General features: G+C 40.6%; 1 protein-coding gene across 1 annotated transcript in view; it reads left to right on the top strand.

Moving 5' to 3' along the window:
- The window catches only part of cacna1ha (calcium channel, voltage-dependent, T type, alpha 1H subunit a), a 179,362-nt gene that overhangs the window by 16,144 nt on the left and 146,162 nt on the right, over window positions 1-17,056 (top strand). The window contains exons 4-5 of the mRNA XM_062050471.1: window positions 13,144-13,303; window positions 15,997-16,306. Coding sequence (XP_061906455.1) covers window positions 13,144-13,303; window positions 15,997-16,306 — 470 coding nt within the window. The remainder of the gene's footprint in view (window positions 1-13,143; window positions 13,304-15,996; window positions 16,307-17,056) is intronic.

The following is a 17,056-nucleotide window of genomic DNA, read 5'->3' as shown; positions in this document are numbered from 1 at the left end:
TGAGAGTACATCAGAACGGCTTTCGAGAAGGACGAACAACTACAGCCCAGATCTTGGCACTTAGGAGATTGATTGAGGAGGTGAGGAAGGACAACCTGACTGCAGTCCTATGCTTCATAGACTTCAAAAAGGCATTTGACTCGATACATCGAGGCACGATGGTGAAGATCTTGAAGGCATACAGTATTCCTCCGAACCTACTCAGAGCAATAGAGTCCATGTACGCAGTAACAAGGGCCAGGGTGGTGACCCCAGATGGCAACAGCGAGGAGTTTGACATCCTGGCTGGAGTTATACAAGGGGATACACTAGCCCCCTTCCTCTTCATCATAGTCCTTGATCATGCGCTCAGGAAGGCAATAAATGGGCGAGAGCAGGAACTTGGCTTCACGCTGACACCAAGGAAGTCGAGTCGACAACCGGCAGTGGTCCTGACAGACCTTGACTATGCGGATGACATCAGTCTGCTCTCCAACAACGTGGAACAAGCACAAGAACTCCTACACAGGGTAGAGCTAGAGTGCGCCAAGGTTGGCCTTAGGCTAAATGCCAAGAAAACTGAGGTCATGACCTACAATGTTCCACCAGAACATCAACCTCTGATAACAGCAGGAGGCACTGTGCTGAAAGAAGTTGAGGACTTCAAATACCTGGGCGGATGGGTCAACTCAACTGAGCAGGATTTAAAAGTGAGGAAGGCACTTGCATGGAGGGCCCTGAACGGCATGACCAGTGTATGGAGCTCCAACCTCCCCCGCCAAATCCAACTCAGCTTCTTCTACGCGACAGTTGAGTCCGTTCTCCTCTATGGCAGCGAATGCTGGACCCTGAAGCCAACCCTGGAGAGGTCTCTGGATGGTTGCTACACCAGGATGCTGCGTGCAGTGCATAACATCAACAAGAGTGCGCACGTAACCGACAGAGTCCTCTACAGGGGAATACCAAGGGTGAGCGAGAAGATTGCTGTAAGGAGAATGAGACTAGCAGGGCACTGCCAAAGGCATAAGGAGCTGCCAGCCAGCAAATTGGTACTGTGGGAACCAACACATGGGCATCGGTCAAGAGGACGTCCCACACTAACATACGTGGATGTACTCAAGAAGGATGCAGGAGCTCAGAGTACCAAGGAACTGGCCAAATGTATGGAGAATCGGGATGACTGGAAGCAATGATGGAAGGCTCGTCTGAGGACGACCTAGAGAGAGAGAGAGGTATGGTGAAGATAAGGTCCTTTTTAAAAAAAATTAAAAAATTAAAATAAGATAAATAAATTAAAAACATTTTCTTGAATAAAAAAGAAAGTAAAACAATATAAAAACAGTTACATAGAAACTAGTAATTAATGAAAATGAGTAAAATTAACTGTTAAAGGTTGTACTGTTAGTGGACTAGCAGCACGCACAATCATGTGTGCTTACCGATTGTATCCCTTGCAGACTGTATTGATATATATTGATATATAATGTAGGAACCAGAAATATTAATAACAGAAAGAAACAACCCTTTTGTGTGAATCAGTGTAAATGAGGGAGGGAGGTTTTTTGGGTTGGTGCACTAATTGTAATTGTATCTTGTGTTTTTTATGTTGATTTAATAAAAAAAATTAATAAAAAAACATGATTCCGATAAAAAAAAAACGATACCGATAATTTCCGATATTACATTTTAAAGCATTTATCGGCTGATAATATTGGCAGGCCGATATTATCGGACATCTCTACTTCTTATCTATCTGACCTGTTTTTCCCGTATCAACCCTTCTGGATCCTGAGGTCCTCTTGCATCAAACTTTTGTGCAGTGAGGCAGCATTTAGCCAGTTCATTTCAGTTTCTGTCCAGTGTGGATGCCTCAAAGGTGGTGTTTTTTCCCCAGCCCCCCGTGCCGTGCCGTTTTTTGTGTGTCTGAAATATCGATACCTATTGTAGTTTACATGTATCATCAAAATGTGCAGACTTTTAGTAGTTTCATGGCCAATTAAAAAGTGACTGTAATAGTGGACATGAAGAGTTATTAAAATAGTCTTTTTGTCTGTTTATTGCAAATTGCAAAGTTCATAGTCTTGAACAAAACAAACTACATTTGTATTTAAGGTTAAATAAAACAATATCGATAAATACCATCGATATGTATCGTGATATTCACGTCAATTATCGTAAAAAATTTGTTCGATAAAACGTTCGATATTTTTTATTTTCTTCTTTGTCGGAAATAAAAATGTTTACATTTCATATATTTTCATCTTTGTCCTTTTCTTCGATCAATAATGCCAATAATAATTTATATTGACCGAAATAAAAGACTTATATCAAGATACATCATTTTAGTTTTTTGTTCATGTGTGTAGTGTAAACCAGGAGTTCTTAACCGTTTTGACCTCGATGCCCAACTTTTACACTACAGAGGGGCCCGGGGCCCACGCACATTTTAACACCGAATTATTAGTCCCACTCTGGATTTTAATCGTATTCAATAATTATGTCTAACCTGCTTACCGTTTACAACCATGTCCAAAAATAAGAAACCATGTGTTAATTCAGAAATTGTATTTTTTATTTCAAACATAAACTTTAGGCTTTGGCCAGACTGCTTAGAAAAATAAGAAGGGACTCGTAAATAACTGACGAAAAATAAACATACATACAATTACTGTATGTTGTCCTAAAATAAACTACATTAATAATGCATATTTTTCCTAAACTGTCAATACAATTTAAGTGTAAATAAATTCCAGCTTCACCACTTTAGTCATAATTTTTGCGCTTAAGAAACTTCTCTATGACTTTAGCTCCAGGCTTCATCTGCTTGCTTGATATTGTCATTACTGCCACGGGTGGTAGAAAAATGTATTACAAGTGAGTACCGCTTCGACCCATACGGACCACTGCTGATAAACAGACAATGGTTAAGAAACAGTTATCTAAACCGCATCATAAAACAGATTGACTGCTTTTTTGCTTTTGTGTCTCTTGTGGACAAAAAACACACTCACACGTGTTTTTCGGACTATGTAGGGACTGAACGTTTTACCTGCAACCTTATCATGGGGCCAACAATCGCCTCAGGGGCGATCTTTGCAGCTGGCATGGACAACGTGAAGTAAAAGCTCTATTCTTGTAGCGTGGCTAGTCTGGCTCATACTCAAGGTCAGGGGGGAAAGAGAGACACCCCCCCTCCACCTCCAAAAAGACCCAAAGGCCTGTTCCCTCTGTAGTGCATGCAAGCAAAGACACCACATAGATGTTCATCACCTGTTTTTCACGGTCTCATATTCCCATCTTTGCCTCCGACTGTCGTCAAGATCAAGTATTTCCACCCATCAGCCATCACTGCTGCACCCGCACGTCTCTGTTTGTCACCGACAATTTTGCTACCACTCTGTCTCTGTTTGCCTTTCTGCTTAAGTGGAAGAGAAATATCCATTGTTCGACAGATGTTCATGTTTTTTCCTTGTGTAGCTTAATTACAGTGCGCGGTGCGTTTGTCATGTTTATCAGGCTCCCGCTGATTCTCCGCTTGGCACGCGGCCCTAATATTCATGCATATACTGTATATATATATATATATATATATATATATATATATATATATATATATATATATATATATATATATATATATATATATATATATATATATGCTTGAATATATTCTTAATATTCATGCATACAAATAAATATGTATATATATATATATATATATATATATAAGTGGCGTGCGGTGAGGTTAATGTCTGGTGAGGCACGACTGCATCATCACAGTCAGATTTACAAACATATGAACCTGCAGTGCAGGTGTACCTAATGTTGTGTCCCTGCGGTCGTTCGCGGCTCCTGCAGCGCGAGCATTGTTGTTTTTGCACTTTTGGGCTTCTTGTTAAGTGACTTTTTTTGGGTGGATTCGGTCTTGCACGTGGAGGGTTTGGGTGTGGGCTTTGGTTGGTGTGGCCGCGGCGCTCCCGTCGGGCGGTGCGTTCTGCGGCGGAGGTGCTTGGCACCAGGAGGCGGGGTTATGAGACGAGCCTCACACAGTGTCTTCGCAGCACTAAAAATATGTTACACACATACAGTTGTTGACAAAATACACTGTACATTATATACCTCAGCTAACTAAACTATGGAAATGTATAATATAATTCATATAGCAATACGGTCTCACTGCACAGCAGGCCAGCAGTTAGCCGAGTTATTGCGCACAATCCATGTTGAGGCACAACGCAGTGACGTGCCTCAACTGGCTGCTGAGCACCGCACCGTCTCTTATCAGTATTTGAACGGCAAATGTGAAAATAAAAATAAAAATAATCTAAAACTGGTGAAGTTAAATGGAAAATAACTTTAGTATAATCACTGGATACATATAACAATTTAATTATTATTTTTTTCTTTTTACTTTTTTTTTTCTTTCCATGATGGCAGGTGAGGCCGTGCCTCCCCTGCCTCTAGTGACTGCACGCCACTATATATATATATATATATATATATATATATATATATATATATATATATATATATATATATATATATATATATATATATATATATATATATATATATATATATATATATATATATATATATATATATATATATATACATACACATATACAGTATATGCTTGAATACATTCCTAATATTCATGCAGCTCAATTGGTTTCACAACTGACCTTGTAATTCAAAATTAAATGAATTCAAATGAGTTTCATCCTTACTTGGCTACCCCAAAACGCCTCAACTTTAACATGTAAAATGTCGTTTGGAAATAAAAAAAATCACTTTCAAATGATAAATATTGCATGAAAAACAATACAATAGCACATGGGTGTCCAAAGTGCCCGCAGCTATTTTTTTAACGGCCCGCAGCACATTAATTAAATGCTATAAAAGAAAAACGACATGAAAAAGTGGAATAAAAGAACAAACAGGTGAGATGTGAGAAGAACTAAATTGCAATTTTGACTAAATAACACAAAGCTGTTTTGAAAAAAAGAGCATTAAACGTAAAACAATTTAGAAAAAAAAATCATAATTTTTTATGCGCCTTATGGTCCGATAAAATATGCTACATTTGAAACACTTTCCTGTGGTCATCAGTAGGTAAGGTTGTATTTTTGCCTCATTCTTGTGAGAATCCTGTATGGGAATACCCCGGACGATCTGCAATGTGCTCAAACAACCACCAGGTAGCATCTGTGAGCATATAATCACGTCACACTTGAGGAAACGGTTCGTTTGCAGAAGTATAAATGAAGGCAAGATTGTTTTAAAAATGTCACCGCCATTTTACATTTTCAGGACGTATGCAGATCCCAATTACACAAAAACAGCAACTAATAATTCAAAAAATTGTGATTTTCTTTTTCACTTTAACTAAACACAATAACACTTTTGTATGAAGTTTATCATTTAAAATTGGATATTTGCAACCATTGTTTTGAATCAGTTGATATATTAAATTGTGACATGAATAATATTTATATAGCGCTTTTTCTCTAGAGACTCAAAGCGCTTCACAATGTGAAACCCATTATCTACACTTTGGGTCGGTGGGTGAAGTGTCTTGCAAAAGGACACTACGGCATTGACTCGGATGGCGGAAGCAGGATTGGAACCAGGAACTCTCAAGTTTTGGGCCGGCTGCTCTACCATTTGAGCCATTCTCCCCACAAATATGTGGTATATAATGCTACATACCACTTTTTTTTTAACACAATTAAGTAGCTTGTACACAATAACTAAACAAAAACTGCCCTTGGCTACCATTTAAACTATTTGGGTTTTGCATTTGTATCCAGAGATTTATGTAACGGAGACCAGCCGGTATGGCTGGGCCACGTGTACGTTGGTAGACTCCATGACACTCTCAAAAGTAGTGCTGGCTACCATGTTGGTAGTTCCTGGCTTTTAGCTCGGTAGCTAGCACGCTTTACTCCAAGTTCGAGTCCCGGGCGGAACAGAAAAAGCCGGGACTGAACCAGGCAGGCTACTTCTACTTCTTTAGTTTGTAAACAATAATAAACAACAACAATAACAACAACAACAAAATGTAATAATATTGTTCAACATTTACCTTGAAGAGCGTTTTTTTGCGGTTGTCTCCAACGGGCTGCTTCCTGGTCCTGTAACAACAAGAATAGTTCTTGTTGTTTATGTTGCACATGGACCTCTTTGAGTGACGGACCGGATGTCAGAGTTGACAGCAAGCAATGTGTATGTCTGCGTACCAAAGGTAATACTAAATCATTCCCTTTGTCGAGTCAGGAGACGGAACAAACTGAAATATTTTAAACAAAGGAAAGGCAGGGTCTACATACAAACCCCGTTTCCATATGAGTTGGGAATACAATGATTTGCAAATCATTTTCAACCCATATTCAGTTGAATATGCTACAAAGATAACATAGTTGATGTTCAAACTGATAAACATTTTTTTTTTTGCAAATAATCATTAACTTTAGAATTTGATGCCAGCAACACGTGTCAAAGAATTTGGGAAAGGTGGCAATACATACTGATAAAGTACAAACACTTATTTGGAACATCCCACAGGTGAACAGGCAAATTGGGAACAGGTGGGTGCCATGATTGGGTATAAAAGTAGATTCCATGAAATGCTCAGTCATTCACAAACAAGGATGGGGCGAGGGTCACCACTTTGTCAACAAATAAGTGAGCAAATTGTTGAACAGTTTAAGAAAAACCTTTCTCAACCAGCTATTGCAAGGAATTGAGGGATTTCACCATCTACGGTTCGTAATATCATCAAATGATTCAGAGAATCTGGAGAAATCACTGCACGTAAGCAGCTAAGCCCATGACTTTCGATCCCTCAGGCTGTACTGCATCAACAAGCGACATCAGTGTGTAAAGGATATCACCACATAGGCTCAGGAACACTTCAGAAACCCACTGTCAGTAACTACAGTTGGTCGCTACATCTGTAAGTGCAAGTTAAAACTCTCCTATGCAAGGCAAAAACCGTTTATCAACAACACCCAGAAACGCAGTCGGCTTTGCTGGGCCTGAGCTCATCTAAGATGGACTGATACAAAGTGGAAAAGTGTTCTGTGTTTGACGAGTCCACATTTTAAATTGTTTTTGGAAACTGTGGACGTAGTGTCCTCCGGACCAAAGAGGAAAAGAACCATCCGGATTGTTATAGGCGCAAATTAAAAAGCCAGCATATGTGATGGTATGGGGGTGTATTAGTGCCCAAGACATGGGTAATTTACACATCTGTGAAGGCGCCATTAATGCTGAAATGTACATACAGGTTTTGGAGCAACATATGTTGCCATCCAAGCAACGTTACCATGGACGCCCCTGCTTATTTCAGCAAGACAATACCAAGCCACGTGTTACATCAACATGGTTTCATAGTAAAAGAGTGCGGGTACTAGACTGGCCTACCTGTAGTCCAGACCTGTCTCCCATTGAAAATGTGTGGCGCATTATGAAGCCTAAAATACCACAACGGAGACCCCCGGACTGTTGAACAACTTAAGCTGTACATCAAGCAAGAATGGGAAATAATTCCACCTGAGAAGCTTAAAAAATATGTCTCCTCAGTTCCCAAACGTTTACTGAGTGTTGTTAAAAGGAAAGGCCATGTAACACAGTGGTGAACATGCCCTTTCCCAACTACTTTGGCACGTGTTGCAGCCATGAAATTCTAAGTTAATTATTTGCAAAAAAAAAAAAAAAGTTTATGAGTTTCAACATCAAATATCTTGTCTTTGTAGTGCATTCAATTGAATATGGGTTGAAAAGGATTTGCAAATCATTGTATTCCATTTATATTTACATCTAACACAATTTCCCAACTCATATGGAAACAGGGTTTGTATTTTCATGGATAAATGTCCGTCGTTGCGACATCAATGGCTGCGGGCCGCAGGCTGCGGGCTGCGGAGGCTGTGGTCGGGCTGACTCGCAGGTTGGGCTTACGTGTTTTTAATGTTTTCTTCCTCTGATTCGGTGGTCTGCTTCCTCGCTTTTGCACTAGCTTTCTTGGTTCCTGTGGTTGAAGGACAGGATTGTGTCGATCCGTGGACGGTCACTTCTTCAACCGACGGCAGGGATGCTCGTAACTCAAATGTGTGCTCGAAACTTAAAGCAACAAAAAGACGGGAAGCGGCTCATATCTCAAAATACTCGTAAGTTGAGGTAAAACTGTATTTTGATGTTGTCAGCCTTCTTGCATGGTAACAGTGTTAAAGTTAGGTTGGTACGACCATTAAGCCCATGCAAGATGCACGGTCCCACTCCTCTGCGACATTTCCACTGCCTGCTCATGGCCTGAAGTACTTATTAAATGGTGCCGCCAGGTTTCTGACTCGATTAACTTCCTCTCGCACCCAGGCATTTTGGCATCAGTCAAGCTAGTTGGCTCCAAGCTCTTCTTGCCTGCCCTTGGAAGGATGTCAGGGAGTGGGCAGCTTCTTGCATGGCATGTCAGCACACCAAGGTCCACCAGCACACTAACGCCACCCTCAGATCGTTTTCAATTCCGGCTTGGGGGTTTGACTACATGCAATTGGACTTGGCTACAATAGGTTGGCGGAGTCCTTGGGTGTGTAAGTGCACCGCACTACAGCATACCTTATGCGGCTTATGCGGGCGTTTTCGCTGGTCGCTTCAAGCAGCGTTTTGTGCAGCGCTCTCAGATGGCATTGAGCCTTGGATCATGCTCAGGTTGAACTCGGCTCTGAGAGACGATCTCGGTACCGTACCTGCAGAGTTGGTGCTCGGTCAGTCACTTGGCGTTCCGGGTGAGTTTTAACCAGAGACTTCTGCCTTGCTGCCTTTTTTTGTGTTGAAGGGGCTCTTAGCCCCTGGCACTGGGTTGTTAAAGTTAAAGTCCCAATGATACTCACACACACACTATGTGTGGTGAAATTATCCTCTGCTTGGGAATCATTTTGGTGATTTAACCCCCAATTCCAACCCTTGATGCTGAGTGCCAAGCAGGGAGGCAATAGGTCCCATTTTCATAGTCTTTGGTATGACTCGGCTGGGGTTTGAACTCACGACCTTCCAGTCTCACTCTAACCACAAGGCCACTGATTGTTCAAGGGGTCACAGTTTCAGAAAGCTAAAGACCGATTGCCGGACTTCTCCCCTTCACTTTTATGAGAAACATAACCCTCTCTTGTAAAAACTAGTTTGTGGGCTATTTCTTTCATCCGAGGTACACATTTCAGGACACAATAGCCCTGTTATGTAAAATGCAAGCGACGCTGGCCTTTACGTAACAGGGACAAGCCATTTCGGCTGCGCCAGATAAAAGTTGGTAAACCTCACTCCCCAGCGACTTCAAGTGTGGTGCTGGCTACTGGGCTGTCAGCTTGGCTTTTAGTCCAGTATTCAGAAAACAAACAACCAGGGCTCTGATCTCCGTGTGGAATGCGGTAAAAAAGGCATGGGGGCAGAACCAGCTGGGTTACATTTAGATGGATAAAATGTCAATGCAAGGATGTACCAATGTGCTTGCATTGTTCCAAGTTACTCCATACAGCAGAAACGATCTAGTGTTCATAGGAAAATGACTGTAAAAAAAGTATCTCCCACATTTTGAACTGAACTCAGGGGACGGTCTGGTTCCACTGCCGGGATGGATTTTACCCCCGGGCTGCCAGTTTGATTAGAAACTGCTTCGGCCCTTTTCAACACTGTTTTCCCTGGCTGTAAGTGTCTTCAGAACTTATGTCTACTTTGTTTCTCCGCGTCATGACGCCTACCGTTCACCCGTCCAACCACCGTTTGGCGTCCCGTGGAAGGTGCTTGATCGCGGTACCAAATTCTTTGTACTAGATAGCCGCGTTTTATCATACAGGCTCAAGCCAGCACGCACGGTGACGGGCAAATAACTGTTGCGGGCCCAAATCAGCCAGGGTCGCCCTTCCAAGTCCTTATCTATGCCTTCACACATCCGGATTGAGTGGACACCCTGTCCAGGGGCGCCGAAAACGGGGGATAAAGGAGACGGATTCTAGGGGCCCATGATGGAGGGGGGCCCAGAGAGGCCCCTAATGATGATGAAATTACGATACAGGGGGCCCTGTAAATATTATTTTCATGGGGCCCAAAATCCCTAGCGGCGCCCCTGACCCTGTCCAACAGGTTTTGTCCGCCATTTCAGCTCGCTGGAGAAGCTTGTGTTAGATTGGATAGGCTTCACTATCACTCTTGATAATAGAACAATAGATGGATTTCAGAGTATTTCATTTGAGGTTCGGCCACATCGTATTAGAAATATTCTCAATTTTATTTTTCGATTAAAAATATATTGCATACTTTTTCAAGCAGTCCTTTAACGTTACAAGGTTATGATCTGAGTATCAGGGACAGTATTTCAACGCTGATGACGTTAATCGCCTGTGACAAGTGGAGATGGATGTTGAACACATGCGGTTAGGTAATACCAGCCACAGGGAGCCTGTGCGTCCAGGCCCCTGAGGACGGAACCATGTCAAATTGTCACTTTCAGGATCGTCATTTCTGGTAATTATTTTGACCGAAGGGACGAAGCTGAGGGTCGAGCTCACTCGGTCGATACGTGTTGTATAAATGTGTGGCGAGAGATGGGACGTTGGCCAACGTGTCGTGTATCTTGAACGGCTCTTGCAAGTGACCGACAAGAACCGAAACGCGGAAATTTGCCGCGCTGCTTTCATATGCGCACCACCTGACCGGACCGAAAAACCCAAAATGAAAGCGTGTGAAAGAATGAAGGAGCATTGAGAGTCAAAGGAAACGTAGCAACAGTTGAACGCACTTTGACGCATCATTGTTTTGTTATGGATTTGTAAAAGTGGAGTAGAAAAACAAGATGACTTTATATGTTTGATGGTGTTTCGTTGTATCCTTTAAACCATATCCAATTTTATTTATGATCCGCAAAGTATGTGAAAACACAGTTTACACATTACAAAACGCCACAAGTTCAGTCAGCCATTTTGAATATTCCGCTCCAAATACCTTCGGCTGTTTTCGGAGAGCGCCGTCACAGTAGTAACGCTTCTGCACTATGACCATATTATTAGATCAGTCATACTGGAAATACTCCAGAATTGGAAAGAGATGTGCTGTTTATCATTGACAATCCTTATGTACAGTAAGACAAGAACACATATGCTTGGCTTTTTTGATGCATTCTAAATCATAAATAAAAAGCTAACAATTGAGTCAACTGATGGAGTGTCCTCTCTAAAACATCCAGAAAGTACCAACAATACTCCATTTACATGTCGTGACCTGAAAAGTAACCAAATATGAGTGATAATGTTATTATAAGCGCTAACGCAGACAGACTATTTTAGCGACACATTGATAGCAGTGGGCTAATGCTAGCTTACGCTGCTATTGTTGACACACTAAGAAAGCGGCTGCTTCTGCTTCGTCTCAAGCTTGCTAAAAGTAGATTTTAGATTATAATTAATGCATCTAGTAGACAAATGTGGCCAAGGACCGACAGACTGGTCCACTTTTACATCCCCCGAGATGGCGACATAGACACAAAGAGACGCTAGTTGCAGGAAATGTTGTTTAACCCTTCGTGAGGATTGTGATTGATTCTTAATCTAAACGGAGCCATGTTAGCGTGCCGTCGGTCGGCATCCCAGCGAGAGTTGAAATATTACAGTAAGTGTTTTCTTTTGGTTTATTATGGCTAGTTTGTATGTTTAGCACCCAGCAGTGCTGCTAATGCTAGTGTCACAATAAAGCTGCATCCGGGTCGCTGTCGGCTTCTAAAACGTATTGCTCACCTCCTCCGTGTGTGGGCTCAAAAATATAAGGTTCTGGATCATAATTTTTCCAAAAGTCATCGTTGTGGGCTCTCACAAAGTCTGCCTGATTAGCATTGTTGTTGTCGGGTTAGGGATCTGTGGTCCCTCCTCTACGTCATAATCTCTCAAAGTGGCTCGGGAATGTCTGTGATATTTTTAATATTTTGAGCATATCTATTTACTCGCAAACTTTGAAAGTCTTTGGGTGTCATAAATTAGATATATATGATAATAGCTTCAGCATAGAGACAACTTGTTTTTTCCACTCAACTGGTACTTTCAATAGTCCTTTTTACATTGTAATAATTTGTATTGTAGTTTCATTTATTAATTTATTTTTATACGAGTATTCTAGATAAGTGGTCTTCAATGTTTTCCTGCCCAAGGACCCCAACACTGATATGGAACCCCTTACTTTTAGATCCTGAAAATTGTTTAAATCAAACTCTCCCTAAAGGTACTTTTAGGAACTTTATGGAATTGGGGGTTAAATCACCAAAATGATTCCTGAGTGCGGTCACCGCTGCTGCTCACTGCTTCCCTCACCTCCCAGGGGGTGGAACAAGGGGATGGGTCAAACGCAGAGAGTAATTTCACCACACCTAGTGTGTGTGTGACTATCAGTGGTACTTTAACTTTAACTTACGCTAACCCTTAAAATAATACAGTAAAGTGCCGTTAATCTGTAGCCGGCAAATAGTGCCCTAATCGCTAGCTGGCAGATGACGTCGCTAATCACCAGGTGATAATTAGAGCTCTAATTTCCAGTTATCTTTAATGCTAAAGTGACTATAATAATAATATTATTAATTTGGATTATTACTTTAAATCTGCAAGGTACAGTGAGTTTTTTGGATCAGTGTTAATCCATATTTAAACACATTTAAATGTGTGGAAACATTTTAAATATAAAAAAGGTCCAATCAACCGGTACCTGAAGTTAATTTGCATGGAGGCTACCTGTAGCCTGTCTAGTTTTTATTGTGTTGTGAGAAAATTCCAAACGTAACTGTCCAAGCATGGGGATGAGGTACCACCTTTTAGAATGTTTACAATGAAAATTCAATGCAGATTCAATTATACTTGATACTTTAGAACGTTTCCCACAAGTACAGTATAAATTGGTAAACATTTGAATTATTCAAATCCAAATATTGTCTCACAACCAGTACCTGTGATTGTGTCCTTGATAAAAATGAGGACAAATAAGATAAGGAGCCATAAGTCCTACCCGTAAATGTGTGTACTTGCTTCCATGTAGTCATGCAGTATTTCTTAGATGCTGTACTCATGTTCCGAAGTTATTAAAGCTTGTTAAAATTGTATTACTGACATTTTTTGGTTTCTTGCCATCCAGGTATGAGAATCTTGGTGACGCTGCTGTTGGACACGCTTCCAATGCTGGGAAATGTCCTCCTCCTCTGCTTCTTTGTTTTTTTCATCTTCGGGATTGTTGGAGTGCAGCTGTGGGCGGGGCTACTGAGAAACCGCTGTTTTCTCGGAGAGGACATCAGGAAGTAAGTCATACTCTCTTTTCAATGTCAATTGTAAGTGAAAGTATGTCTTCTCCCTTCTCTGTTGTTAGTTCATATGCTCTCTATCCCCTCCAAACTGAGCCTACTTCCTCTCTCCCACTTTGTATTCAGTGTACAAAGAATAACATCTCTCTTCCTATTGCACACTCCTTACATACTTTGCTATGAATGTGAAATGCTCGAGCTTTTTAAATAAATCTAAGAAAGACAATTTTGTTTGACTATTCGATCAGAACATTTACAATACAGTATCAGAATTGATGATACCAATTTTTTTTTTAAATCACATCGGACAATTTAAAATGTTTAAACATGGGCTCTCAAACGACTGAAATATTTATTCATGATTAATGACATTTTGTTTGTAAATAACTCACAATTAATCCCGCTCAATCCCAAATTGAATTTTTTCTGTCCCTAGAATGTACCAACTTCGACATCAATTCACATAAAATCAGTGTTGGGATTAACGCGTTACTGTAACACCGTTATTTTTGGCGGTAACTAGTAGTCTAACGCTTTATTTTTTATATTCAGTAACTCAGTTACCGTTACTACATGATGCGTTACTACATTATTTTACGTTATTTTTTATGTAATATCGGCTAGAAACAGAAGATCTGAGTGTGTTTTATTGGAGCGCTGCGGTGTCGTCCTTCTGTGTCACAAGGAAGAGAAGAGGTGCGCTTTGTGTGGGTGGGGGCGGGCTGTCTGTGTTTACTAACAAGACATCATGGCGGAGCCAGAAGTCGAGTTTCTTAACATGGAGATATTCTCACTACTTTTCTTTTGTCGAGCACAAAGAAAATAACATTTTAGTCAAATGTAAGTTGTGTCTTGAATCAAAGATCCCATCTACTGCCCAAAACAGCAATTCAAATCTGCTGAAACAGCTACAAAACCAACATGCTTCGACAAAGCTAGTAAAGAGAGACACAGACTCCGATGCCAATTCACTTTAGCAGAGTTCAGTGATGCAAATGCATGTCAAGTTGATCAACAGATTGTATTATTCTCCAGTGCAATAATAGCACTGAAATGAAGGCTAAAAGGGCATTAATGGGAGGCTTAAAAAAAAAAAAGAAGTAACTAAATAGTTACTTTTCACAGTAACGCATTACTTTTTGGTGTAAGTAACTGAGTTAGTAACTGAGTTACTTGTGAAATAAAGTAACTAGTAACTGTAACTAGTTACTGTTTTTTAGTAACTAACCCAACACTGCATAAAATCAAACGGTGCCATATTATAAGTCTGATTCACTCTTCCAGAAAAGTGTTAGCTTGATGCTAATTAAAATTGAATTGGCCATAGACAGGCTGCTTTTAGCATTCAGGATTTTACATGGCAATTTTACCACCTCCAAATGTGGTAATGAAAATTACAACAAAGATGAATGTTTCAATCAAACAACTAATGTGTAATAGGCACAATACTTGCAGTATAAACACTTTGTAGGGCGCAACATAACACATTCAGGGGAAAAAGTTACTTTCTAGTTAAACATACCATAGATAGCCTATGTCTCGGAAGTGAAACTGCATTACAAATAAGACTCAAAGTGTAAAATAAACCAAAATATAACAATTGGACAGCACAGTTATAATAAAATGTGGGTATCAATCCAATACCAAGTAGTTACTGGGGCAGTATCGAGCATACCAATGCGAATATTGATGCTTTAAATTTTCAAGATCATTAATTGATGACATTTTTTATTACAATTATAATCAGACAAAAACCCAGGATAGCGGTGTAAAAATACCACTGTTCACTTATGTCACATACGAAATACATATAATAAAATACCTAAACAAAAGCAAAAACTGTTATTGGCTCTTATTACCAGGGTTTGTAAACAATAACAAAAACAACAAATAAAACATTGATTATAAACACTGTAGTATCGCGATACTATACTTGGTATCATCACTGTCGACATCAGAATCACAGTTATTGGCCAAGTCTGTTTAACACACAAGGAATTTAATAGACTGTGCTAAATGAAGAAAAACACAACATTGGCTCTTTTTACCAGGGTTTGTAAACAATAACAAAAACAACAAATAAAACATAGATTTTAAAGACTGTAATATCGCGATACTATACTTGGTATCATCACTGTCGATATCAGGATCACAGTTATTGGTCAAGTATATTTTACACACAAGGGATTTAAATAGACTGTGCTAAACGAAGAAAAACACAATTTTGGCACTTTAACCGGGGTTTGTAAACAATAAAAAAAACAACAAATAAAACATTGATTTTAAAGACTGTAGTATCGCGATACTATACTTGGTATCATCACTGCCGACATCACTGTCGACATCAGAGCGGTTAGCTAAGCTCTTTTGTATCTGCCTACAGTGTGTAGTGTCGAATGTTTAGCTATTTCTTGTCCTTTAGTCCTTTTGGTGATAATGTTCCCCGTAAGAAACAGTTTGTTAGCCGTTAGCGCACTAGCATGGACGCTACATAGCGTTGAGGAAGCCTAACGCTCCATCGTCATCCAAAATTATTACATTTTTGTCGAATATCCTAGTCTGTTTCTGTAGCACGTTAATCATGCAGCAAAACAAAAATTGTGCTGATGAATGAAATTAGCGTCACCTCGTTATTATCGCGTTAACTTTGAAAGCCCAATTCAAACCATGGTTTTTGTTCTCTTGTCCAGAATATACAACCTGTCCATCAGTCCCTACTACATGTCGGAGGACGGCGAGGACAGCCCCTTCATCTGCTCGGCAGCTCGCGAGAACGGGATGCTGCGGTGCCACGACGTCCCGCCCTCCGCGGAGGCCAAGGTCGAGTGTTCGCTGCCGGCGTCTCGGCAGAGTCCGCCCCCTGCTGTGGGAGGGGGCAGCGTCAATGGGTGTGTTAATTGGAACCAGTATTACAACGTGTGTCGCCCGGGGGACTTCAACCCGCACAAAGGAGCCGTCAACTTTGACAACATCGGATATGCTTGGATCGCTATTTTCCAGGTAGGCCGTGTTAAAAGTGCACGCTGGTACTTAGTTCTTCGAACATTTCGGTGTGTTACTTTCTAGAACGCTCCTGACACTCAGCAAACTCAGTCAACACAACGTATCACATTAGTGTCAATACTTGGAACCATTATGTGGTGTTGTTTGTCTCTAAGAGGTATTGGACGACATAGACCAGGTGTCAAACTCAAGGCCCAGGGGCCGAATCTGGCCAGCCACGTAATTTTATGTGACCTGCAACTTATTTAGTGTGGTCTGCTACATCATTTAATGTGGTCTTCTACATAATTTTATATGGCCCAGCATGTTATTCAATGTGGTCTGCCACTTCATTTCACGTTGTCCACCATATCATTTAAAGTGGCCCGCCATTTCATTTAATTTGGCCCAACACATCATTCTATTTTGTCTGCTGCGTCATTTAAAGTGGTCTTTCATATCATTTAAAGTAGTCTTTCACATCACTTATGTGGCCTGCCATGTCATTCAATGTGGTCTTCCACATCATTTATCTGGCCCAGCATGTTATTCCATGTGGTCTGCCACTTCATTTAACATTGTCTACCACATCATTTAAAATGGCCAACCATTTCATTTAATTTGGCCCGCCAAGTCATTATATGTGGTCTGCTACGTCATTTAAAGTGGTCTTCCACATCATTTAGTTGGCCCACCATGTCATTCAACATGGTCTCCCACATCGTTTATGTGGCCCGCCACATAATTATGTGGCCTGCCATATCATTC

This window comes from Entelurus aequoreus, linkage group LG06 (assembly GCF_033978785.1).
Source record: "Entelurus aequoreus isolate RoL-2023_Sb linkage group LG06, RoL_Eaeq_v1.1, whole genome shotgun sequence".
Lineage (NCBI taxonomy): Eukaryota > Metazoa > Chordata > Actinopteri > Syngnathiformes > Syngnathidae > Entelurus > Entelurus aequoreus.
This window is presented reverse-complemented; position numbering and strand designations above follow the sequence as displayed.